This window comes from Macaca fascicularis, chromosome 17 (assembly GCF_037993035.2).
Source record: "Macaca fascicularis isolate 582-1 chromosome 17, T2T-MFA8v1.1".
NCBI lineage: Eukaryota > Metazoa > Chordata > Mammalia > Primates > Cercopithecidae > Macaca > Macaca fascicularis.
The window spans coordinates 28,847,828-28,874,498 of NC_088391.1; the positions used below are offsets into that span (position 1 = coordinate 28,847,828).

At 39.3% G+C, this 26,671-nt stretch overlaps 2 protein-coding genes across 10 annotated transcripts in view; both read right to left on the reverse strand.

Moving 5' to 3' along the window:
* The window catches only part of EBPL (EBP like), a 30,900-nt gene extending 29,660 nt beyond the window's left edge, over positions 1-1,240 (reverse strand). For all 8 annotated transcript variants that reach the window (XR_012426968.1, XR_012426970.1, XR_012426969.1 and 5 more), the window contains exon 1: positions 1,005-1,240. Coding sequence is in view for 5 of the 8 variants with exons in the window: in XM_005585862.4 (XP_005585919.3) it covers positions 1,005-1,175 (171 nt within the window). In the remaining 3 variants the exon portion in view is untranslated. The remainder of the gene's footprint in view (positions 1-1,004) is intronic.
* An 8,000-nt stretch (positions 1,241-9,240) lies between these two features.
* KPNA3 (karyopherin subunit alpha 3) overlaps positions 9,241-26,671 on the reverse strand; it is a 97,300-nt gene continuing 79,869 nt past the window's right edge. For both annotated transcript variants that reach the window (XM_005585866.5, XM_045377361.3), the window contains exons 11-17: positions 20,648-20,779; positions 19,313-19,441; positions 16,427-16,531; positions 16,255-16,326; positions 15,807-15,969; positions 12,301-12,395; positions 9,241-11,821 (exon numbers count right to left, since the gene is read on the reverse strand). In XM_005585866.5, coding sequence (XP_005585923.1) covers positions 11,723-11,821; positions 12,301-12,395; positions 15,807-15,969; positions 16,255-16,326; positions 16,427-16,531; positions 19,313-19,441; positions 20,648-20,779 — 795 coding nt within the window. In that variant the 3' untranslated portion in view covers positions 9,241-11,722. The remainder of the gene's footprint in view (positions 11,822-12,300; positions 12,396-15,806; positions 15,970-16,254; positions 16,327-16,426; positions 16,532-19,312; positions 19,442-20,647; positions 20,780-26,671) is intronic.

A 26,671-nucleotide genomic window follows, 5' to 3' on the forward strand; every position in this document is an offset into this window, starting at 1 on the left:
CTACATGTTGCTTATCAGAATAAAAAAAATTCCAGCAACATCAGTCATGGGCACAAAGCCAACTCGCAAACATTTACAGAACTCGATGATTACCCAAAACTCGGCTTGCTTTCTCAATACTACTGACTTTAGTTTCACTTAGCCACAGGTGTGTCTAGAGTTAAACAAGGTCAACTTTACAAAAAGATATTTGGGCATAGTTTTTAAAAAACTTAAAAGTGTGTGTGCGCGCGCGCGTGTGGTGGGGCATTTCAATATAAATGCCTTAAACACAACCTTCCTATTTTATAAAATGGGTTGAATCTTTAAGGACACATATTTCCTAAAACCTCGACTGATACACAGAGTGCAAACTTGGGAGCCAGACTAGACCGCCTCAGAATCATGCCAGCTGTGTGGCACTGGAAAGTCACCTAACTTTGCAGCGCCTACCTTCACCTCTGTAAAATGGGAGACAATAATAACTCATTTATGGATGCTGTAAAGATCTGAAATTTTAAACTCAGTAATGCGCCTGGCACATATTAGACGCGGGTGTTTCGTTTGTCTCGGCAAAGGTTTCGGGTTTTGGGCCAATAGCCTTGCTGCCTCTGGAGCAAGCATCTCTCCTTGCACCCTACCCTCTGGGGCATTTAAAAATTACCTCAACTCTACTCTCAATTATTTCCAGTTCAACATTTATGTGCAGGTTACAAAGCCGAGGAAACTGAGGTTCTAGCCTTTGGGTATCTTCTAAACTAACACAGCACGTACAGAAATTTTTTTAAGTTTGGTGGAGGAATCGGCAGCACAAGGCAAGCGGCGTTCTGTTCACAGACCTGGGAATCAGAACTCTGGGCGCCGCGGCCTCCAGGCGCCTCTCGGCTCCCCGCAGACTTCCTGCCCCAGGGGGAGGGGCGGTCAGCTTGCTGCAGAAAGCCGCCGGACCCCCTGCACCCCGCCTTGCCGCCCCCCACTCCCACTCTCTGGAATGGGGAGCGAAGGGTCTAGGCGATAGCACTTACCAGCGCGAAGTGCACCAGCGCGTCGTAGCAGAGCCAGATGAGCGCCCCGCGGTCGGCCGCCCCCCGCCCGCGGCCCAGGCGCAGGCCCAGAGCGCAGCCCGCCGCCAGCAGCGCGGCGCACAGCAGCAGCGACCCGCCAGCCTCGGCCCCCAGCTCCCACTCAGCGCCCATGCTTCCGGCTCCCGACGCCAGCGGCCAGAAACCATGAGGCAGAGGAAAGCCGGGAGAGAAACGACGGGGCGGGGCTGGCCGGAAAGGGGCGGAGCCGGATGGCCAAAGAGGAGCGGAGCTGAATGGCCAAGGCGGTCCGGGGAGGAACGGGGCTCCTCGGCAGGGTCGGGACCAGCGCTAGTATTCCCTGCCCGCCTCGCACCCTCGCCAGCCTGCTGAGCCCAGAGGTTTTGTCAGGTCCCGCGCATGGAGGTTCCCTAGGAGGACCGTGCTCACCAACTTGCTCAACTCCCTCGACCAAACCTGTTCCCAAACCAAGCCTGGAGGATTGGTAATAGGGCCACACCCTTTGATGTTGTTTGATTTTTAACAAGGCTCAAACTTTAAGCCACAAAGTGAAGCCCAGGTAGTGGAAATTTTGCCAGTAGACCGGGGCAGAATTTTAGAGTCGAAAGGTTTCAATTAGGCTCCTGCAAGCCTTACCAAGGAGGTGAGGGGGTTAAGGGTGTTTTCAGCCACCAGCCGGCTTAAAGTCCTTGTGGCCTACTTTCACAATCTTTCCATTTCTCCAGAAAAGTAGAAGTGTGGGTGAGAGGAGCGGTAAGTCCTATTGGCTTGGCGATAGATGTGTTTCACCTGTGGCAGGCCAGGTCTCACTATCGCAGGCCTCCATCACACCTGTTTCAGCACTGACTGACTGGTTAAGTTAAATATTAAAAGCTGAAAGAGTCAGTGCCCGTATACAAAGGCTGGAATGTAACAAAAGCCCACGAAGTTTTGCCTAGGCCTTTCTTGGGCCTTGAAGCATGACAAGATAACGAAGGAATTCTTAACAGGACCCGTTTAGGATTAAACAAGTTTTATTGGGGGATCTGAAGAAACTCCCCAGGCCTCCACAAACAAGTTTATTGGGGATCTGGAGGAATTCCACAAGCCTCCATGATTTTAGCAGGAGACAAAATAAGGGTAATCATCCCAGCAGCCAGACCCATTTAGATTAAGTAAATTTCCTGAGGCTCCAGAGGAAGGTCTTCAGGATTAGAAGTTGTTAATCACTTGTGTCTTTAGATGAATGCACTCTTACACGTAGAGATACAGCTTAGAAGGTATATACACGCTGGAAAAACTTTGTAATTATGAGTTGGTCTGGCAATAATTTCCAGACCTTCTCCCTGTAACCGGTTGCAGAAATAAAAACTCTTCTTCCGCGGTTCATCTGCACCTTGTTAATTGGGCTGCCCAACCCCCAGTTTGGTCCGGGAACAAACCTACATTATTTAACTTCACAACCCTATGAGGTCAGTGAAACAAGCCACTCACAAAAACATACTTATGATTCCACTTACAGGAAATGTCTAAAATAATCGATTTGCAGAAACAGAATGGGGGTTACCAGGGGCAGGGCGGGGAGGGGGGGCGTGGGGAAAAGTGGAGTGTTATTTATTGGGATAGTTTCAGATTTGCAAGATGATGTTCTGGAGATTGGTTGCACAACAACGTGAACATACTTTACTGAGCTGCACACTAAAAATGGTTAAGATGGCAAATTTTATGTGTATTTTACAATTATAAAAAAAATGCTGGCACTGAACACAAGAACTTTTTCCCCTGGTCACTTTCTATACCATTTTTTTTATAGCAGTTAACACCAGATAGAATGATCCTTGTTTATGCACTTATTGCTAATCTCTTGCCACTACAATGTAAGTCTTCAAGGCCAGGGGTTGTGGCTACCTTTTTACTGCTGTATCCCTGGCACCTATTACAGAGTTTGGCATATACTAGCTGCTCAGTTAAATAACTGGCGACTGAGTATGGCCAATCTAGCCACCTATGCTCTGGATCCTGTCCTGTAACTAACTTATCACCCTTTAGGGACCATGCTGCCCACCTCCTCTTCGGAGCAAAATAGAAACTGAAAAAACTGATCAGATCCCCTGTCTTCATGTCTTGACCCTGCTCCTCAGTCCTTTCTACTCTAGTTCCTGCCTTATCACACTGATACAGCTCTCACTAAGATGACTACTGGCCTCCCCATCAGTGAACCCAAAGAGCAGTTCGTTTTCTTAGTTTACTTCTGAGCAGCATCACAGCACTGAAATATTTTTCCTTTGATTTTCTTTTTCTTTTCTTTCTTTTTTTTTTTTTTTTTTTTTTGGAGACAGAGTCTCGCTCTGTCGCCCAGGCTGGAGTGCAGTGGCGCGATCTCGGCTCACTGCAAGCTCCGCCTCCCGGGTTCACGCCATTCTCCTGCCTCAGCCTCCCGAGTAGCTGGGACCACAGGCACCCGCCACCACACCTGGTTAATTTTTTTTTTTTTTGTATTTTAGTAGAGATGGGGTTTCCCCGTGTTAGCCAGGATGGTCTCGATCTCCTGACCTTGTGATCCACCCATCTCAGCCTCCCAAAGTTTTGGGATTACAGGCGTGAGCCACCACGCCCGGCCTCCTTTGGTTTTCTAAGAACACAGCCTTCTTAGCCATTGTTTCCTCTGCAAGTGCATCTTCCACTACAAATGCCCAGTGATTACTGCAGCTCCACAACACAGTCCTAGGCTGTTCTCACTCCAGACCCCAGATCCAGGCAGTCTCATCCTTACCCTCTGCTTTAATGACCAGCAAAACCAGCAGAGAACTCAATCTCTAGCCTGGTCCTATTCTCTGGACTCCAGACCACTATTTCCAACTGCCCTACTTGACGGTCACTTGGACGTCTCAACAAAACCCAAACTGAGCTCATCACTTTGCACCCCAATGTCTGATTCTCTTTTCTATCTCATGTTACTTCCACTCATCAGTTACTACAACCTGGAAACCTAGAAATCATCCCCAATACTTCTCTCTCCCCAAACTTGGCATCACCAGCTCCTCCTCAGCAGCCAAGTATTTCTTGATTCTATGCATTTCATGGACCTATTCACTATCTCGTCTCTGTGCTTCACTCACTCAATGGGACCAGCAACCTCTACATCACTAAATCCAAAGGACATTTCCTGTCCTTAGCCTTACCAACTAGTGATCTTTATTAATCTGTTACCCCTCTTGCTTGATGATTTTCCATATAGAATACCAAAATCCTTTTCATGACTTACTAGACTGTGGGCTCTGGCCCCTCCCTATCTCTTTAGCCCTTTCCCATTCCCGTTAATCCTTCTTCCCATTATAATCCTTCATCTAGCTATACTTGCTCTCTTTCACTTCCTCAGATGCCCCATGGTGCTTCTCACAAGGCTTTGTACAGACTCTTCCACTGCTGGAAAGCTTTTCCATTCAATCTGCCCAGTAAACTCCTGCCTTTTTACCACAATCAGTGAAAATTTTGGCTGGCACTTTTAAGGGCTCAACATTAGCCTGGTTATCACCTTTCTCAGTAGCCAATTTCCTCTACTATGTATATCATTGTATACCTCATTTTTTTCTAACATTTGTCAAAACTTGTCATTTTTTTAATTCCTGTTATTTTTACAAGTATCCTGTGCCATAGCACAGTACCTGGCACAGGACAGAGTATTCGGTATTCGAGTTTTTTTTTTTTTTTTTTTGAGACGGAGTCTCACACTGTCACCCAGGCTGGAGTGCAGTGGTGCGATCTTGGCTCACTGCAACCTCCGCCTCCTGGGTTCACGCCATTCTCCTGCCTCAACCTCCCCACCACCACGCCCGGCTAATTTTTTGTATTTTTAGTAGAGATGGTGTTTCACCGTGTTAGGCAAGATGGTCTCAATCTCCTGACCTCGTGATCTGCCTGCCTTGGCCTTCCAAAGTGCTGGGATTACAGGTGTGAGCCACCGTGCCCGGCCTAGTATTCGAATGTTTCTAAAGGCTTAGAATTCTTACTTATATAAGACTCAAAACATCGAAAGGATACATATGTAGAATGTGATCTCATGAGAAAAACTAGGCTGAATATGAAATTTATTCTTATATTTAGTTGAAAAGGGGCAGATGCCTAACGAGTTGGGTCAAAGAGAGCTGATGATAAAGAGGGCGTGACTTGATCACAAATCTAATTATGATGAAGCTGGTAAAATAACTGAAAGAATCCCTCAACATTAATAGAATCAAATGTCCAGTTAATGGAATGTTCCCATTCATTCCAAAGTACCCAGAAACCAGTCACACCACATTCCTTATCGTTGGAATCCTTGAAGTGCATCAAGCTGACAGGAACCAGGTCCAGCAATGACTTTTATGAGAATGGATGAAATGCAAGGTGTGTTCGGGTAGAAGAAGAAAGCTGATTTAAAAAATGGATTAAGTCTCCTCTGCTATCTGGAAATAACAAAGTCTACTCCCAATCAAAAACAGTTAATTTGTACTGATGGATATTTAAGTTTCTTTCTCTTTTGAGACAGGGTCTCACAACTCTGTGGCCCAGGCTGGAGTGCAGTGGCACAATCTCTGCTCAGGTGTATGGCAGCCTCACCCTCCAAAGTAGCTGGGACTACAGGCATGCCCACCAGCTAAGTTTTAAATTTTTTTTGTACAGATGAGGTCTCACTATATATTGCCCAAGCTGGTGTCAAACTCCTGGGCTCAAGCGATTCACCCAGGTTAAGAAAGGATCTTGTAGCAAGCAAAGCTAGGCAATAAATAACAAAGCTCCCTCAAAATGAGTACCTTGTTTCTCAAGCTCTTCTGACTTACTCCTGCAGGAATGTTTCCATAAAATACCCTGCCTCAAAAATCTGATTTTATGTTTAAAATATGTAAAATGTATACTTTATAACACTTTGGCTTGTATTACCAATAAAACTTTTACTTACCACCTAGTAAAGTTGCTGTCCCACGAAGATGTTCCTTATCTTATGGCTTCTCACATTATTTGGCACAAGGCCCCAAGCATCTTTGGGTATCACAGTTTAAGAGAATTCCTCAAGAAGGTGTATGGCAATTTGCTAGCGTAGGGAAGGGGGATGCTATAGAAGAAATTCCCTGCAGAGAATACTTTCTTTATAGCATGGCTCAGCCATAGTTTCTATTTTTAATAATTTAATAGATGATTTTAAGTTTTCTGATGGGGCCAATCTCTCAACAATGCTTCAAGAAGTGATCTTCAAACTATGCTATGATTTTCTAGTCCAACTCGTTTTCCCTAGATAACTTGAAATTTTCACCTAGAAGTGTTTGAAAAACACTTGTTGAGATTTGGGCAATTAACACATTTGATTGTTTTACAACCCTGTATTTTAGCCACAGGATAAATTTAAGAGGTAACTAGTTGCTCCGTATTTCTATTTCGTTATCCCAAGTCCCTTGAAATAGGTGTTCAGTACTACCTGGAGTTTCCTACATATGATTTGGGAAATTAGGTTAGGCCTGCCTCCAATTTTTCCTAAAACTCAGAATGAAGAAAAGGCACATTTGTATCTCCCTTTTTCATCTTACGCATCTGAGGAAAGCCTGGGACTGTTCACACAAAAAAGTCATGATTTAGGCTGTCTCATTTGAGTGGAGTTTTCTATAGGAATTGATTTAGGACAGTGGTTTACAATCAGGGATGGTTTTGGGCCCCCAGATGTTTGGCAATTCTGGAGACATTTTTGGTTGTCTTAACTTGGGGAGAGGAGAGAGGTGCTACTGCTATCTAGTGAGTAGAGCCCAGGGATAACTACTAAACATCCTACATTGCACAGGGCAGATGACACACAACAAAGAATTATCCAGCCGAAAATGTTAATAGTGCAGGGTTTAAAAAATCCCAATTGAGGCCAGGTGTGGGGGCTCACGCCTGTAATCCCAGCATTTTGAGAGGCCGAGGCGGGCAGATCACTTGAGGTCAAGAGTTCGAGACCAGCCTGGCCAACATGGTGAAACCCCATCTCTACTAAAAATACAAAAATTGGCCAGGCGTGGTGGCAGGTGCCTGTAATCCCAGCTACTCAGGAGGCTGAGGTAGGACAATCACCTGAACCCGGGAGGCAGACCACTGCACTCCAACCTGGGCTAAAGAGCGGGAAACTCCATCTCAAAAAACAAAAAACAAAAAAACAATTTAGGCCTAAGTTAGTTGAGGGATTTTATGGGCAAACAGTGGGATTAGGTTGCATTCCCACATCCCTTTTCCCACACATTGTATATAGTACTTTTGGAGAATCATTCTATCAGTTTTTCAGCTATCTAAACAAGTACAACATTTATACCCACAGCTTCATATACAGAAATTATATTTCCTTTCCCCCCAAAAGAGTTAAGTAAACTTCCCCAGTTTAACTAGCGTTTAAAAAATTAACCACCACTGTAAGACAACGGACATTTGTGAATGTCAGTTGCTCTTGTTTACTTGTTTATCCGCATTAACTAATCCCGAAAGGATGAATGACCCTTCTTTAAACATGAATTTTTTAAAAGATAGGGTCTTGCTATGTTGCCCAGGCTGCTCCCAAGCTCCTGGGCTCAAGTGATCCTCCTGACTCAGCCTCCCAAGTAGCTGGAGCTACAGGTGTCTGCCACCAACCACGCCCTTTAGGATGACCCTTCTGAAAGAAATGATGGCAAGACTATGAGTATTATCACATTTACTTATATACCAACTTATTTTAAAAATAATTTGAAGTGGCATTATACAAAAGTAAACATTTCTACACTCAAAAGTGGCTGCTCCTTTGTTCTTTTAATTAATGCAAGATTTCACTTAGTGCCATAACTTTACCTAACAGGTTAAAACTTTTAGGTTGGCTCTGATTACTATTTTCCATAGTCACATGTTTTCAAGGGTTAGCCAGGTCTTAAGAGTTTTTGTTTCATGAAAGTCTTATCGTACCATCATCTCAAAAAAATGGGCTTTTTCTAAGTTATAGTATTTAAACCTGAGACACAAAGGGAAAATGCCATGTGATGACGGAGGCAGAGACTGGAGTGATGCAGCTGCAAGCCAAGGAAACCCAAGGATTGCCAAGAACCACCAGAAGCTAGGAAGAGGCAAGGAAGGATCGTCCCCATGAGAGCCCCCAAAGAGAGCCTGGCTCAGCCATCACCTTGATTTCAGACTTCTGGTCTCCAGAAGTGGATGACAATATATTTCTATTGTCTGAAACCACCTGGTTTGTGGTACTTTGTAATGACAGCTTAGGAAACTAATACAGATTTTGGTAATTCTTATTTGTCACAAAATAGTCTCAAATCTAGCATTATTATTGATCATCCTGGTTTGTTAGAGTTGAGATGGAGCAGGAACCCCTCTTAAGGGCCCGCCAGGTGTCCCCCAAGCATGGAAATAAAGGAAAATTTGGAGTTCCTTCAAGGGAAATTCCAGGCACCTAGCTAGCCCTATGAATAAATAAGCAACTTGATAAGCAAGAGTAATAGTAGCTTAAAACAATAAGCAAGGAAGTCACAGGATATTTGGTTCCTTATAGAAACTAAAGATAACATCTTAACATATGTCCCTGAGTTGTTCTTCAGAAACCTGGACCCCCACCAAATGGATCCACTGGCCAGGGAAGGGGGAACTGAGGACTGAGCTCTGACTGCCATTCTTTGTTCTCAATGTCTTCCTGAGGGGCCTATAGGAAGTCACGCCCATGGGGCAGACTTAGCATTCTTTTCTGCTGACCCCAAGTTTTTTGACAAAGCTTTGATTCCTTAATCAATTGCAAATAAGAAAATCTTTAAACTCACCTATGACCTGTAAGTCACCCCCTGCCACCCTGAGCTTCAAGACAGGCCACCTTTTTAGGCCAAACCATTGTGTATTGATGTACAATTTTGCCTGTAACTTATGCTTTCCTGAAATTCACCCCTGCCTTTAAAAACCCTTGCTTGTAAAGCCATGAGGGAGGTTGGGTCTTAAGCGTGAGCTGCCTCATTTTTCTTGTTTGGTGCCCTGCCTGCAGATAAATGCCCTCCTTTTTCCTGCTGCAAAACCTTGCTGTGAATGTTTGGCTAACTGTGCCAGGTGAACAGACTTCAGTTTAGTTCAGTAAAATGGTGTGAAGGAGATATTAAAATACAATAAAAGAGTAATTCATGATTTACCTCCATTGTGATTTTTAAAAAATAATTCCAAATTTAAATTTAACCATACAGAAAACAAACAAGTTATTTTCAGAAATAAGTTTTCAATGTTTTATCATATTTGATAGCAGCTTTTTTTATTGGTTACAAAACCTAAGCCCATATACAAAATTAGGAACACATTTAGATGCCTCTTTTGAAAGAACGTTTTAGTCTTTTTAAACTGAGTTTAAAAAAAAATAAAAACAATGCAATTTTTAAACACTGTTTTGAAAACTTAAAAGTGCAGCAATATACTTAGTTTCCTTTATCTACGAAATGGTGCAATTCCAATTCAAAACTGGTGAGGTCACAAATTGAATCAAGGAAATGCATACAAATGTCTGCACTACTTGATGCTAATGTTCACTTAAATGTTAGTTTGCACTTTAAAACATGAGAGGAAATAGGAATCATCACAGTAGAGGCCCAATTTTAATCATAATGTGTGCAAATTTTAAAAGGTAACTGTCAGTTAAGTAAGGAAAGTCCAGAAGAAACTAAACTGGAAGGGGTACAGTTCACAATATCAAGAAGATTTGGACTTTTAAGGGTTTCACCGAAGTTTGTGACCTTAATTCGCTTTTACGTTGTTATTCCTACTTTTAGTGAACACCACGCAGTTTCAAAAATTTAGACTATAGTGTCCAAACAGGATGCAGTTACCATATGAAGCTTTAACTCAAAATTTGGATAAAGAAAAAAAGGCACAATGAACTTCAACTCAATTTTATGTGCACAAGAGTTGAAAAATCTGAGCCACCTTAAAGAGAAATTGATTCTAAAATTTATAAAACCTATAAATAATCAGAGGCCAAACCACTATATTAAAACAGATTCTCTAGCAAGTAAAAATCTTGCAGTTTAAACATACGCTTGTATCCACTTTAGATACAAGACAAAACTCACTCTTTAAAGTGGCTCCACCTTGGCAGATACATATATTTGTAATGAATGCACACCTGCTATGTGTTGTTTATCAGTGAAAACACCCCAGCTGATTCACAAAGCTCTGATGGCATCTGTCTCATCTTCATCACAGTAAATACACCCCCCATGGATAACTAAATTAGTTTAGATTTTCTATCCCTTCACATCAATGCATTGGGAAATTATACCCAGTAAACAAGAGCAACAATACCATTTCTGTGACAGCACAAATTATTTAGTTTAAAAATTTTCAAATCCATATTCTTTCATTAATAACTGGGCCAGACAATTTACCAAAAGCAATAACTTGACATAGTAATAGGATTTTGCAGAATTACTTAGAGATCACTGCAAATCAGGTTTATGTTAAATAACTGCAAATTACTCCTCTACACAGATCCCTGTCTGAATCTTTTAATATATGAAGATGCTTTTAGAGTAGGATCTGAATTAACTTTCCCAATACTCAAAGAATGAAGTCTTATGACACTTCTAAATAGTTGCTGGTTTGTTGCCAACCACATTATCAAAAGCACTGGTTACTAAGTAAAAAATATTTTAAGACTAAATTACAGTAAACATGAAAGCTCCACAGTTTAAACCCAATATAAATCAACCATATCCAATTATCAAATTAAAACAAAGAATATTAACTCCTGAAAGCTGAAAGCAAGATTTTTTAAAAAACATCACCAATGGGTATTTTAGACTTTTGTAGTTTTTTTTTGTCTTGTTTTTTGTTTTGCTGTTTTTCCTTTATAGTCAGGGACTCTTGCTTTCAACTTAAACAGAAGTTCAAGTCCATAACAGGTTGCAGCTCAGGTAAAATACCATGCACAGCATTTGATTACTTCAAAACAGCAGGAACACACAGGCTGAAGAGAGTGGTCAAATAGGGCTTGCTGTTCTCAAAAATTAGGTATAATGGCAAAAGCATTAATATCCATATCTAAGGTTCTTCCTCCAACCCTGGCTTCTGAGGCAGATAATAAACACATCAATTACTGGTAGATGAAGTACAGTTTTTTTTTTTTTTTAAACTTATCTGTTTATTCAATAACCAAGTTCCTTGTTTTTAAGTTACTTTTTTTGTGTCAGTTCCACCAATGAAAATCATTTGGCTTGTACTTTAAAATCTATTCTTCCACATAAAGAATATGAAAATATGTTTGTGGAGGACAATGATGGAGGCTCAGATCACACTGCACCTCTTTAGTCTTCCAACTTGTATATGCATCATACCAAAGTGTCTTGATCCACAGCGCACCATTTTCCAAAGGAGTATCAGTGGGCAGCTGACATGTCACCACTATGGAATATTTATTCTAAATTGGAGACTGCAGTTGTCAGCCTGTGGCACCAGGGAACAGGGAAAAATAGGGTAGTTGAGATTGTTAAGGAGAGTTCTAAAACAGTTTAGGAAATCATGCATATGCATTTACAGTCCATGTGATAGTGACTTTTGGCAACTGCAAAGTGACTGAGACATGGCTTGCTTTAGAAGCATCAAAACAAAGAGGCATGTGTGTTTTGGAGCCTTTTGTTGCTGTTGTTCTTATCATTTGGTAGCCATCTGGTGGTGCTTCATATTGAATGTGGGAAAGATGCTGCACTCAACTGAACTTAAAAATTAAATTCTTTTGTTTGAAGGTTGGCTGTTGGATCAAAATTGTAAGTACCTCCTTGTGTTGCTTCAGGAATGAGGCAGGGATCTTCATCAATCTATAAAAAAACAAGAAGAAAATCCTTATTAGGTTATGATACCATACATTATGATGTAAGTGGAACTGACTTTTTACCTCTTAGCAAATAATTCTATGTGAATGCTTTAATCACCTAAAAATATTCGGATAAATCAATAATTTTAGTAACAAATTTAATAATTTAAAATTTAACATGTTTCAAAACTGCATCCTTAAGTTTCTGTATCTGTAGATTTATTTAACCTATCTGAACATACATCACTTACATAATTACTATTTCTTTTTAGTTAATAGATTACAAATGAAACAAGAACTGTTTTTACAACTTTACCTTATAATGAAGTTTCAAAGTAAGAGAAAGTGACTGATGGAATGTCTAATAGAAATACAGTACAAACTTAGGTCATCCTAGTAATAAAAGGAAAACTCTTTGTAAATTTACATTGTGTATAGGTTTTCATTTACATGAAGACACTCCCTATTTTAATATCTACTTACATCATCACCAGAGAAATACTGATCTATGATTTCAAATGCTAATTTATATATGTCTTCATTTTCATGTTGCTGTAAAACTTCAATTTTCTCCAAACCTGGTAAGAATAAAATAATCAAAATAACTGGTTAATTGATAAGGAGATACTAATCAAAACCATGCTCATTTTGATCATGCAGAAATCCTAAGGAACTCAGAACACACTGCTCCCCCATTTAAGATGGTGGTTTGTCTAAAATACAGATAAAACACGGGGCTGGTTCTAGTTGGAGGACCAGAATCCCACTAATTTTTTTCCTTCTTAGAAGCCCGTGAGGTACCCAGATCCCTGAGGCAGGCAGTCTAAAAAAACACCCAAACAATCCATTTGACAGAGGGAAGCTGTGGCATAAATATGTAAAGGGACTTATTTCAAGTTATATGGCAAGTTTGTGACAGTACTAGAACTGACTCCCCCACACTGCTTTAATATAATCTTACTAATCCTTTTTTTCTTTTTGAGATGGAGTTTCTCTCTGTCACCCAAGCTGGAGTGCAGTGGCGAGATCTCGGCTCACTGCAAGCTCTGCCTCCTGGGTTCACGCCATTCTCTTGCCTCAGCCTCCCGAGTAGCTGGGACTACAGGCACCTGCCACCATGCCCGGATAATTTAGAGACGGGGTTTCACTGTGTTAGCTAGGATGATCTCGATCTCCTGACGTCGTGATCCGCCCCCGCCTCAGCCTCCCAAAGTGCTGGGATGACAGGCATGAGCCGCGCCCGGCGCTTTTTTTGGAGATGGAGTCTCACTCTGTCCCCAGGGCTGGACTGCAGTGGTGCGATCTCGGCTCACTGCAACCTCCACCTCCTGGGTTCAAGTGATTCTCTTGCCTCAGCCTTCCAAGTAGCTGGGATTACAGGCTCTCGCCACTACGCCTAGCTAATTTTTTGTATTTTTAGTAGAGACAGGGTTTCACCATGTTGGCCAGGCTGGTCTCGAACTCCTGACCTCATGATTTGCCCGCCTCAGCCTCCCAAAGTGCTGGGATTACAGGTGTGAGCCACCGCGCCCGGCCAATCTTACTAATCTTACTGCCTCATAAAGTAATTTGTATCTTTCTCTTTGTTTTCCAAATGTTAGTACTTTTATATAACCACAAAATAAGTTTTTAGAACCTTATAATTGGTATAAAAGAGAAAGATTTAAATTTTGAAAAACTTTCTTTAAAAAATGAATAGAGGTCTTATGTCCTATAGCCACAATGAACCTGGGGGAAAATATTTCCAGAACAGATACCATAGAATGCCTTCATTTATATTTCCAATATATTTACTCCACACATCATATACACAAGTTTATCATTTCAAACTTTAATATTCTTCCTTGAAATGTCTTTTTGAAGGTTATTTTAAAATAGTTGCATTTTTTTCCTTATATACTAATAAACCAGAAAAATGGGAGAAATTGTTGCCAAAGTGCTTTATACAATTATAAAATATTAATATGTATCCTAATTATTACTCCTATAGACAGAAGTAACTATATTGATAAAAAGCTGAAGAGTAATAATTCTCTAAGTTGCTCAAACTTGCTGGGTTATGAACCTGACTACAATGCTAATTTTTAATTATCTTAAAATATTGAAAAAGCAGAATGAGCAGTGAATTAATAGTAAGAAGATCTGGATTTTAATTTTGCTTCTATCACAACCTACTTCTGTGACCTTGGACAAGACTCCTTAAAATCTCTGGAATAACTTCTCAAGAAATCCTCCCGGCCGGGTGCAGTGGCTCATGCCTGTAATCCCAGTACTCTGGGAGGCCGAGGTGGGCAGGTCACCTGAGGTCGGGAGTTTAAGACCAACCTGACCAACATGGAGAAACCCTGTCTCTACTAAAAGTATAAAAACTTAGCCGGTGTAGTGGCGCATGCCTGTAATCCCAGCTACTCAGAAGGCTGAGGTAGGAGAATTTTAACCTGGGAGGCTGAGGTTGCGGTGAGCAGAGATCGAGGCATTGCGCTCCAGCCTGGGCAACAAGAGCAAAACTCTGTCTCAAAAAAACCAAAAACCAAAAAACAACAACAACAACAAAAAGAAATCCTCCCGGTTTGAGTATTCTATGATCCTACTGCATTTGTTTTCTCTTAAAAAATAAATAAACAATATTCATATAAAGTAGTCAATGAAAAATCTAAAACATGACATGATGATAAACTAAGGTTTAGACATGTTAGTACATATTGAACATGTACATTTAAAAATAGAATTTTAACATATGTTTCACATGTCATTACTAAAGAATAATACAGTATGTCAAATCACAATTATTTCTCATTAAAATTTCAAAGTAACTGCCACGGTAATAACTTCGGCAGGTAGTTGTGGCAATCATAAGAACCATTACGAGATTGAAACAAAATATCTAGGTGACTCAGAAGTCAGTAACCTTTTCCAAGTATATGAATAGTATTCCCTAAAGTGGGGTCCACAGAATTACATGGTAATAACACACACACAAAAGTGTTTCATTGTTAAGGAGTTTAAGAAATGCTGGATTAAATAAAGCTTTAAAATTTATGTAGTGGTTGCAAGGGCTCTTAATTTGCTGTCATGCACTGTGACTTCAAGAGAAGTACTAGTGTTTCCTAAAATGCAATGTCAGGCCAGGCACAGTGGACCATGCCTGTAATCCCAGCACTTTGGGAGGCCGAGGCAGGTGGATCACTTGAGGTCAGGAGTTCGAGAGCAACTTGGTGAAACCCTGTCTCTACTAAAAACACAAGAATCAGCTGGGTGTGGTGGTATGCACCTGTAATCCCAGCTACTTGGGAGGCTGAGGTGTGAGAACCGCTTGAACTCGGGAGGCAGAGGTTGCAGTGAGCTGAGTTTGTGCCACTGCACTCCAGCCTGGGCGACAGAACAAGATTCTGTCTCCAAAAAAAAACTATGTTGTCAATCTCTAGAAGGTTACACAGTGACCTTCACAACCAGTTTTTGCAAAGTATGGACTACTGCCTTCTGGAAAATCCTCTTGGAATGCAAACATAGTGAATAAAGAAAAGCAACATACTCGGCCGGGCGCGGTGGCTCAAGCCTGTAATCCCAGCACTTTGGGAGGCCAAGACGGGCGGATCACGAGGTCAGGAGATCGAGACCATCCTGGCTAACACAATGAAACCCCGTCTCCACTAAAAATACAAAAAAATTAGCCGGGCGTGGTGGCGGCGCCTGTAGTCCCAGCTACTCGGGAGGCTGAGGCAGGAGAATGGCGGGAACCCGGGAGGCGGAGCTTGCAGTGAGCCGAGATCGCGCCACTGCACTCCAGCCTGGGCGACAGAGCGAGACTCCGCCTCAAAAAAAAAAAAAAAAAAAAAAAAAAAAAAAAAAAAAAAAAAGAAAAGCAACATACTGTGATCATTTAAAAACAACATATCCTAGTAATTTTCTTTCTACTAAGTTGACTTTAAAGAACTAATGTTTCAGAGTTCCAGTGCTCAAATATTCTTCTTCAATCAATCCACTCTTACCTCCACATTCCTCTATTATTTCAGCTATTGTGCTTGCTTCATCACCGGCCATTATCAGAATGTTTTTTAGACCATCTAGAACCACCTGAACCACTTGAGAATCTTTCACTGACAGTAAATTACAGAACGGTGGTATTACATTCTGCTGTACAAGGTACTCAACCTAGACAACAAAAGAGAAGACATATTTTTATTTATATAATTATCTATTCCCCAGCAGGGTGTCGTGCTACCTGGAAGGCTGAGGCAGGAGGGTATCTTGAGCCCAGGAGTTGGAGGATGTAGTGCTTTATGGTCACGCCCGTGAATAGCAACTGCACTCTAGCCTGGGCAACATAGTTATCTTTTCCCCAAAAAGAACACAACACAGTCAGCAACTGCTAAACATAAGAGAGTAGCATGCTTTCCAGTATTAACAATCATGACAGTTACAGGTTTGCAAACTCACCTGATCTTTTCTGCCACTTATTGTTAAGTTGCTGATTGCCCAAGCAGCTTCTTTTTGTGTTCCAAAGTCCCCCTGAAGGTTAAAAATAAGAGATCATAAAATGGACTCTTTATCCAAAAAGTCTTGGTTATTAACAGATTAATAGACTCAGTGAACTCATAATATGACCAACCTTAGCAAGCTGATGAATAATCATAGGAATTAATCCAGCATCTATTACAGCTTGAACTTGTTGCTGGTTGCCTGCTGTTATGTTGGAAAGGAACCACACTGCTTCCTATAATTGAACAAAATATAGGGCACCTTTATTTGAAAAATAATACCTTTAATGCCTTTCTATTTTAATATATTTTATATAGACAATAACGAAATCACCTAAATTACATTAAACAGACTGCATCTAAAAACTAGGTATACAAAATCTTCCATTTTAAACAAGTAATAAGGAAATTTCCATTAATTATATTTGGGCTCTAATAACCTGGCATTTATCCATTCATTAGTATATAGGCCTACTATAAGCTAGGCATTATTCTAGGAAATGGTGATACAGAAGTGAACAAAGCAGCTTCCTCTAAAAGACACAAATAAATATACAACTGAATTTCTTTTTTTTTTTTTTTTCTTTTTGAGACGGAGTCTCACTCTGCCGCCCAGGCTGGAATGCAGTGGCATGATCTTGGCTCACTGCAAGCTCCACCTCCCGGGTTCACACCATTCTCCTGCCTCAGCCTCCTGAGTAGCTGGGACTACAGGAGCCTGTCGCCAAGCCCGGCTAATTTTTTTCTATTTTTAGCAGAGACGGGGTTTCACTGTGTTACCCAGGATGGTCTCAATCTCCTGACCTCGTGATCCACCCGCCTCGGCCTCCCAAAGTGCTGGGATTACAGGCGTGAGCCACTGCGCCCAGCCACTATACAACTGAATTTCTAAAACTACTTAAAAACTACTTCTAATAAAGGTGAATTTTTTATTTTAAAAACATTTACTCACAAGATATAGTCATTCAAGTATTCCATAGAAATTAACCATCTAACTAGCATGGGTCTACATAACATAAATATTCTAAAACTAAAGGATTTAGAAGTCATCAAAAACGTCTGTGAGCTGTTTATAGGTCAGTATCACATGTGTATCTTCCTCTTCCACAACTGAATTTATTTTGCCATCCAACTGTGGTAAGTTGTTAATAATTGCTGAATCTGTGTTCAGAGTACATGGGTGTTCACTATACTATTCTTGCACAGTTAGATTTTAAAAGTTTCAAACAAAAATGCTGAGGGAAGAAAATCAAGTTGGTAACTTTTACTTCCGGGGTCCCATGATGGTCTCAAGATGCAAGTAACAAATTTTCAAGGCAAAAAATTTTTGAAGTAACTAATTGCTTGCTGAAGCCGAGACAGCATTTCTATGAAATTTTCCTCTACCCCTACGATACCCTCACTTAAGAACATACTGCATCACAGGCCGAAACCTTTCTCTGCTGACTTCTACTCAGCTTCCTCACTTCTCAGTTGTTTCCAGTTATGGAATACATTTATTTAACTTAAAAAAAAAAAAAAATCACCTATATTGTTAAAAATTTCTATAGTAAAAATAACTGGTTCAGAGTCTGAAAGTCTCTGGCTTCTTTCTCTTCACTGGAACAAATGTATCTTTAAAATGTGTTTTTTGACACCATACTTTTCTATAAGAACTCAACAGTCAAATTATAGTCAAGCAACTACATAAATATAGTTATGACGACGAAGAAGAAATGATCAGTTCTGCTGGGTTTGGGTGATGGTAGTATATTAGGCAGACAAAACTTCAGTAAACTAAATGTAAATTTAAACCACAATGAGACACCACTTCACATCTACTAGGATGTCAATAATTATTTTTAATAGAAAATAAGCGTTGGCTAGGATGTGGAGAAATTAGAATTCTAGTAACATTGCTGGTGGGAATGTAAAGCAGCTGCAATAGAAAACGGTTTGGTGGTTCCTCAAAAAGCTAAACCCAGAATTAACATATGATCGAGCAATTCTACTCTCAGTTACTATCCAAAGAAATTGAAAGTGGGAACTCAAATAGGTATTTGTATGCCAATGTTCACTGCAGCATTATTCATAACAGTGAAAAGGTGGAAACAACCCAAGTGTCCATCAACAGAAAGATGGAAAAACAAAACGTGGTGTATACATATAAGGGAGTATTTATTCAGCCACAGAAAGAAGTTCTGACACATGGATGAACCTTGAAAACATGCTGGATGAAATAAGCCAGACATGAAGACTTTTTACTAGTAAGTACGTATTACACAATTAATAATAAACTTGTCTATGAAGCTTGAAATCTTAAAAAGAGTAATTTTTTATGATCCTTGAATTTAGGCACCTCGTCTTTGGATTCAATCTAATTTTGCTGGGAGATCAAATTTTTATGATCTGTTTGTTTAACAAAAATACCAGCCCATTCAAATGGCAGATTTTGTCTGCACTTTCAAGTGGCTACAATTTAATGATTGTTGCTATGCTCAGTCTATTTAAATAGAAACACAGGTAGTCTAAAAATGTTTTTTACTCTGTGATGATCAGGGCAGCACCTACCAGAAGCAATTAAAAGTTGAAAAAGGCTGGGTGCAGTGGCTCACACCTATAATCCCAGCACTTTGTGGGGCTGAAGCAGGCGGATCACAAGGTCAGGAGTTCGACACCAGCCTGGACAACGTGGTGAAACCCCATCTCTACTAAAAATACAAACATTAGCCAGGTGTGGTGGCGGAAGCCTGTAGTCCCAGCTTCTTGGCAGGCTGAGGCAGGAGAACTGCTTGAACCCAGGAGGCAGAGGTTGCAGTGAGCTGAGATCGTGCTACTGCACTCCAACCTGGGTGACAGACTCTGTCTCAAAAAAAAAAAAAAGTTGAAGAAAAACATTTGCAGAGGTGATTTAATAATTCTCATCTTCACTGCAGTGGTTTTTAAGAAAAACACACAAGCAGCAATAGAAACAAGGAGACAGTTAAAAATGAGACATAGAAAGAGAAATAGCATGATGAGGACATTATATGCCTTACCTTATTTATCTTCTCTTTTGGGTGTGATAAGAGATTTGGGAAGTGTGACAGGACATCACAATTGAGAACAACCTGGGTCTGCTCATCGGTGCCAGTCACTATGTTGCCAACTGCTCGGAGGGCTGCTGTCTAGGGTGGGGATAAAATGTTTTCTATAAATTTATTTGCTTATAAGACTGATTCTATATTTTTCATAATCCTGAGAAAAAGTAAAAATGCCAAGGCGTGAATAACACTTATTTCATCCTTTCACAAAGCATCAAGAAGTCTGAGAGCAATTCTGAATTTTAAATAGTCTCTTGTGAAAAACTGAAACTTCATGAAAAAAAATTGTGTGAAAATTGGTTGGAAAAAGATTCAAAAAATAAAAGGAAATTAAATAAAAAAAATAAATCTAAATTAAAATGCTAGAAGTCCAGTTTCTTAAGGCTGGGCATGGTGGCTCATGCCTGTAATCCCAGCACTTTGGGAGGCCAAGGTGGGGGATCACCTGAGGTCAGGAGTTTAAGACCAGCCTGGGCAACATAGTGAAACTCCATCTCTAACTAAAAATACAAAAATTAGCGAGTGTGATGGTGCATGCCTGTAATCCCAGCTACTCTGAAGGCTGAGGAAGGAGAATCGCTAGAACCTAAGAGGCAGAGGCTGCAGTGAGCAGAGATCCCACTACCATACTCCAGCTTGGGGGACAGAGCAAGACTCCATCTCAAAAAAAATACATATATATTTTAATAAAGGCCTGGAATGGGCACACATTTCCACCTAGAAAGTCACTTTGGTAGAAGTAGGATGAACAGATCTAGCAAGTGCCTACCCCTAATTAGAGTGGGAGAGAAAGTAGAAATGAAATTAGGTTATTCCAAGTATTTGGGGGAAAGACAGAGTCTTGAACTAAATCTGTGGTTCCAGATAGATAAGGAGAGACAGATTTGAACCTATATAAGAAGAATTGAAATGATTTTGTAATGGAATGGGAATTGCAAGGAGGAATCAAAATTTCTAGCTTAGGCCATGCTGTTCACTGAAAGCAGACAAGGAAGAAGAGCAGGTATGTGGGAGATGATCGTTTCATTTCTGTCTAGTAAAACATGGAAAGCTTGAAGGAGTTCTTAGATGGTATGTATAAAGGGTCAAGAACAATTGGCTATACAGGGTGGAACTCAGCAACGAATTTGGGTGAGATAAAGATTTGGAAATCAACAAAATGAGGCTCAGGGACTAGCAGAAGAAATCTGGAAGATAAGCACTTACAGATAGAATTAAAGCCTAGTTGTACAAGTTAACTGGTTATAGCAAACAATTCTATACAAATAAGAAGAATTTAAAAATACTTACTTGAACTTTGACTTCCTGATGGCTCAGAAGGGGCACAAGAAATGGCACAACTCCTGAATCAATAACCATCTGTATCTGCTCATTACCTCCATCTGTCAAGTATGACAGAGCCCAAACAGTGTCTACAAGAATCTACAGGAAACACAAAAGAAAAACCATTTTACATATTTGTTTGACTGCTTTACATGTTCAACACGCCTCAGGAGTAGTGACAGAAAAAGTAAGCAAATTTCATGTTTTAGCTTAGCGGCAAAAATATCTGCTTAGCTGATTAACCTACTAAGTAGAAAGTACCTTATCTGTCTCTCAATGCCTACCTCAGATCATTTTTCACAAAAAATGAGACACAGAAGTCTGGGAAAACTTCTATTCCAACTTCTGCATTTATGTATCAGATAGATGCATTTAAAAACAGGCAGAAAAGTAATTCTCCCTGCCCTCACAAATTAGCTACCTAATAATCACATAGAAAAACACTATTTACAAGAATGAGGCCAACACACCATGCTGTTTTAAGTTCAGAAGAGAACAGAAAGGTCTTCTATATACTCTACTGGTTTTCCAACATATTTAGTAATACAATTTTTCAGACTACTAAAGTAAACTAATAAAAGAAATGACTTGGCACTTTAACTTCATCTGGGGAAAAAATTGTTTGAAAATCTCCTGAAATGTGTCCCCAACTGAAAAGCCTGGAGTATAAACCATGTCCTATGCCCATCCTAACTTTGCAACTTTGCAACTACATAGAAGAAAACAGGCTCAGAGATCTGGTGATTCATTCAAAGTCACAGATCTTGTATGTGGCACTGCTTGGTGTTGTCACAGAGGAATATAAGCACTGGTTGTAGCTTATGCAAAATCAAGATGTTTCCTATTAGGTCATCCAAATTGAAGACATCACATCTTTTTGCCCTAAAATAATAGCAGGCACCTGAATTCACATACCCTTCAAAAAAGCATATAGATGAATAAATAAAATAAAACCACACATATAACCCACACCCCTTCAGCATTACTAAGAGTCAGAGAACACTAAAAATTTCCATTACCTGTAAGAGGAGAAAAAAATTAAATTCTAGCTTTTGTCTGGACCTCTTGCCTCAAGACTGTGTAAAAGAGAGCAGAGAAAGGGAGAGGGAAGTCCACTTCAGTGGAAGACACTATATGGCCTGCAAAGCCTAAAATATTCTCTGAACCTTTACAGAAAATTTTACTGATCCCTTAACTAGAGCATGAGCTTCATTCAACAGATGACTGGGGCAACTTCAGCAACAGGATTGATAAATGAGTTATAACATATGTTAATTGTATATCAAGGACTAACACAAACATGGAGATAAGAGTGGAAAAAGAATTTGTAAATGTTATAGGTTTTAGAAAAATAGAAATACTGCAACTTCAAAAATTGGAGGATAGAAGCTGGGCCTAAGAGCAGAGCCCACCTACCAGCCCATTTCCCACCCTGGAAGTGAGGAGGCCTCCCTGCTGGAGGTGTCTGCAGATGCTGTGTGTGAGAACAAAGTCTGGCTACTGCCCAGCCTGGCAGTAACAGGTAACTAGATTTATCTAGAAACAGGGGTCTCAAAGCATAACACCAGTATGTGTAGGCTACAATGGAAAATAACCCTTTATACCAAGATCCAGGAATTTCTCAAAAGAGAAAAGACAGTCAACATATGCCAATATTGAGACGACACAGATATTGGAATTATCTGACAAGGACTTGATAAGATTTTAAAGTAACTACCATAAAAATGCACTGGTGAACAATTATGAACACATTTGAAACAAATTTAAAATGAGAATTCTCAGCAAAAAAACCTGACATGATGGAGGGGGGAAAAAGAAATCAACGAACCCAAAGACATTTCAATAGAAATCATCCAAACTGAACAACAGAAAAAAAAAAAAAAAAAAAGATTAAAGAGAAATTAACTCTCAGGAACTTCCAGCACAATGAAAATAGATCTAATACTTGTGTCTTCAGAGTCCCTACAAGGAAAGGAGGAGCTGAAAAAAATGTGAAGAAACATGTTCCAAATTTGGCAAAACAGGTAAGTCTAGAATCAGATTAAAAAATGGGAGGCTGAGGCAAGAGAAGAGAAAATAGAATAAGCTCATGCATCACTGCACAGGTAAGAGATAGAAGTTAAAAAACATATTTTAAACTGTCAAAACAGATAGTAAAAAAGGAGCATTAAAAAGGTGTAAGAATAAAGGTAACCACTAGAACAAAAATACAAATCTCCCCAAATACCAAAAGAAAATTGAAAAAGATAAAAGTATGCTAAGCAGAGAAAAAAAACCACACAGAAATTATTTCACAAAGTGACAGTTCAAATCAATCTATCAACCTATGTGAATGGGCCTACTCACCTATTTAAAAAAAAAAAAAAAAAAAAGATTTTCAAATGGGCTCTGGCTCTCAAAACAAAACTCAATTCCATGCTGTATACAAGAGACACACATAAAACAAAGAATTTGGAAAGGCTAAAAATAAAGGGATGAGCAAAAGTATACCAAATAAACGATAAAAAGAAAGCTGAGGTTGTAATCCTGTAAAAAGACCAGTAGAATTTAAGCTAAAAAGCATTACAAAGGAAAAAGATACCTTACAAAGTTAAATCCCACAAATTATCATGAAAATACAACAATTATAAACATCTATTAATCAAATAACCTTGCAATCACTGTTTTAAAGCAGAGAATAAACACACACACAAATATATGCAAAAACATACTAATGATAGGTTTTAACATACTACTGTCATATGAGAGAAGTCAAATTGGCAAAAAATAAAGATATAACTCTTATGAATGTATATTGAACTTTATACCCCAATAATGGCAACAACTTGCACATGTACAAATATCACATTAGGTTCAAAGAAAACATTAATAAATTACCTAAGTCAGAAACATTATAAGCCTATCACAAAGCAATAAAATTATACATTAATAAAATGAAAACCGGCCGGGCGTGGTGGCTCACGCCTGTAATCCCAACATTTTGGATGGCTGAGGCAGGTGGATCTCCTGAGGTCAGGAGTTTGAGACCAACCTAACCAACATGGAGAAACTCATCTCTACTAAAAACATAAATTAGCAGGGCATGGTGGCATGTGCCTATGATCCCACCTACTCGGGAGGCTGAGGCAAGAGAACTGCTTGAACCCGGGAGGCAAAGGTTGCAGTGAGCCGAGATTGTGCCACTGCACTCCAGCCTGGGTGACTGAGCCAGACTCTGTCTCAAACTAAACTAAACTAAACTAAACTAAACTAAACTGAAAACCAAAAAAGCCTTTTCTATACAGAAATGTAATAGCCTTATATTAAACAGCTCTTGGGTGAAAAAAAAATACACAAAAAAACAAAAAAACCCAACAACAAAATTTCTATTTTTTCTTTTTGAGACAGTCTCACTCTGTCACCCTGACTGGGGTGTAGTGGCGCAATCTTGGCTCACTGCAACCTCTGCCTCCTGAGTTCAAGTGATTCTCCTGCCTCAGCCTCCTGTGTAGCTGGGATTACAGGCGCGCGCCATCACACCCAGCTAATTTTTGTGTTTTTAGTAGAAATGAGGTTTTACCATGTTGGCCAGGCTGGTCTCAAACTCCTGACCTCAGGTGATCCGCCCACCTCAGCCTCCCAAAGTGCTGGAATTACAGGCATGAGCCAAAATGCCTGGACTAAACTCAACAAAATTTCTAAAAAGTTAAAACAAAAATGCCACACATCAGAATCTATGAGGTTTATTTAAAACAGTGATTAAAGGAAAATTCACAGCCTTAAAAATTTATACAAATGTGTCTGAACCCACAGAATGCACAATAGCAAGAGTGAATGAACCACAGTGCAAACTACGGATGTTGGGTAATTATGATGTGTCAATGAAAAATACACAATTAATGAGATAAAGAACAGAAAAATCACAGATCTAGCTAATAAACTGAAACCCTGGTTCTCTGAAACAAAACAAAACACAAAAAACTAAGAAACACAGAAAAAGTCCTACCTAATTTAATTAGAAAAGAGCAGGGAAGGGGCACAAATACACAAAATGAGAAATGATAATAACCCTTAAAATAATAAATTAGAACAAAACCCGTATAAAAACTACCCTGCACACTTTAATGCAAGTAAACGTAGATGCAGTGAAAAATTTCCTAGAACAATAGTTTATAAAAACTGACCTCCTTTAGAAAGAGTGCTTAAACAAGCCAACTTCCACATCAAAAATAAAGAAAATTATCACGAAACTAATTCCACAAAAAAGTACCAAAACCCCAAAGGATTTAAGAGGGAAACTATCAAATCTTCAAAGGTCAGACAGACTCGATGCTATATAAATTGTTCCAGAGTACAGAAAATGAAGGAACCATAACATTAACATCTAAACTTTAATAAAACAATAAAAGTATAAAACCTAATACATCAAGATGATAGCACCATTAACTAACTGTATTAATATAATTAAATTTAATATTAGTATTTGTAATTAATGTCAATTATTGCCTAATAAATTGAACAAAAGCTAAACTGCAAACCAGTATCACTTAACATGAATGCTGATGTAAAAATCTGAAATAAAATATTAAACAGAATCACGTACTACATTAAGAAACTAACATAAAATGATCAAGTGAAATTATTCAAAGAATGCAAGGATGGGTCAATTTTTAAAAATATCATTAATATAAGTTTTAATAGTAGATTTAAGGAGAAAAATATAATTTTCTCTATAGACACTGAAAAATTCATCACATTTTTTTAGTGTCCTTGATAGAACACCCAAAAAAAGGAATGTATAGATATTTCTCTAACATAAAACATCTATAGTTCAGACAAAATGTAGATAGAATTAAAAAAAGATTGATGAATTTGATTATATACAAAAAGTTCACCTGGCAAAATATCATGCTCAAAGACAAAAGACAAACTAGGGAAGTATTTTAAGTATGGAAGAGAATATCTTTAATATATAAAGAACTCTTAAAACCTAAGAAAAAGACCAAAAATCCTACAGAAAAACGGACAGTAAATATGACTAGTCTGTTCGCAAAGATACAAACTAAAATGGCCCTTAAACAAATGAAATAATTGTTCAACTTCATTCATAAAAAGTAAAATGCAAAGTAAAACTGAGATACTATTTCTCACCTATCAGATGATCAAAAATTTTAAATGTGACAACACACTCTTGGCAAGGATACTGAGAAAGCCACTTTCACTTCTGAATGCACACAGTAAGCTATGCATCACTGCATACACTACATAATAGATAAAGGAGTCGAAAAAGGTTGTTTAAAACTGTCAAAACAGTACAAAAGAAAAGATAAAAGAATAAAAGTTACCACTAGAACAAGAATACAAACCTTCCCAAATACCAAGGCAAAATGGCACAACCCTTACAGTAGGGAATTTGTCAGTATGCAACGAAATTACAAATGCATTCACTCTTTGACCCAGCAATCCTGCTTCTAAGAACATACCCTGAAGATATACCTCCAATATATGAAAACACACATATATAAGTATTAGTCTTTGGTATAATACTTTTACATTTGCAAAATTCAGGAAATAGCCTAAATGCCTATCCATAATAGTGTGTTTAAATAAACTGTGTCCACAAAACAGAATCCTGTGCAAAACGACATGATGCCTTAAGATATTTCTCTATTACATGGTTACTATTATTAGCAGAAAACTATTTTTTTTCTAGCTAATAATGAAATTGTAGACTGAGATCAATTAACCGTTTTCAGTGGGGACTCCATGACAGTATCTCAAAGGCTGGGAGAAGGTAAGCTACAGCTGGGTCTTAGGCACCCTGAAACTGCAGATACTTGTAGTCTCTAATTTTTTATTTTTAGAGATGGGGTCCCAGGATGTTGCCTAGGCTGGACTTGAACTCCTGGGCTCAAGCGATTTTCTTGCCTTTGAGCTATATTAGCCTTTGAGCTATCAACCCAAAATAAAAATTTGACCATTTATTCTCTGGCTCCTTATCTGCTACATAAA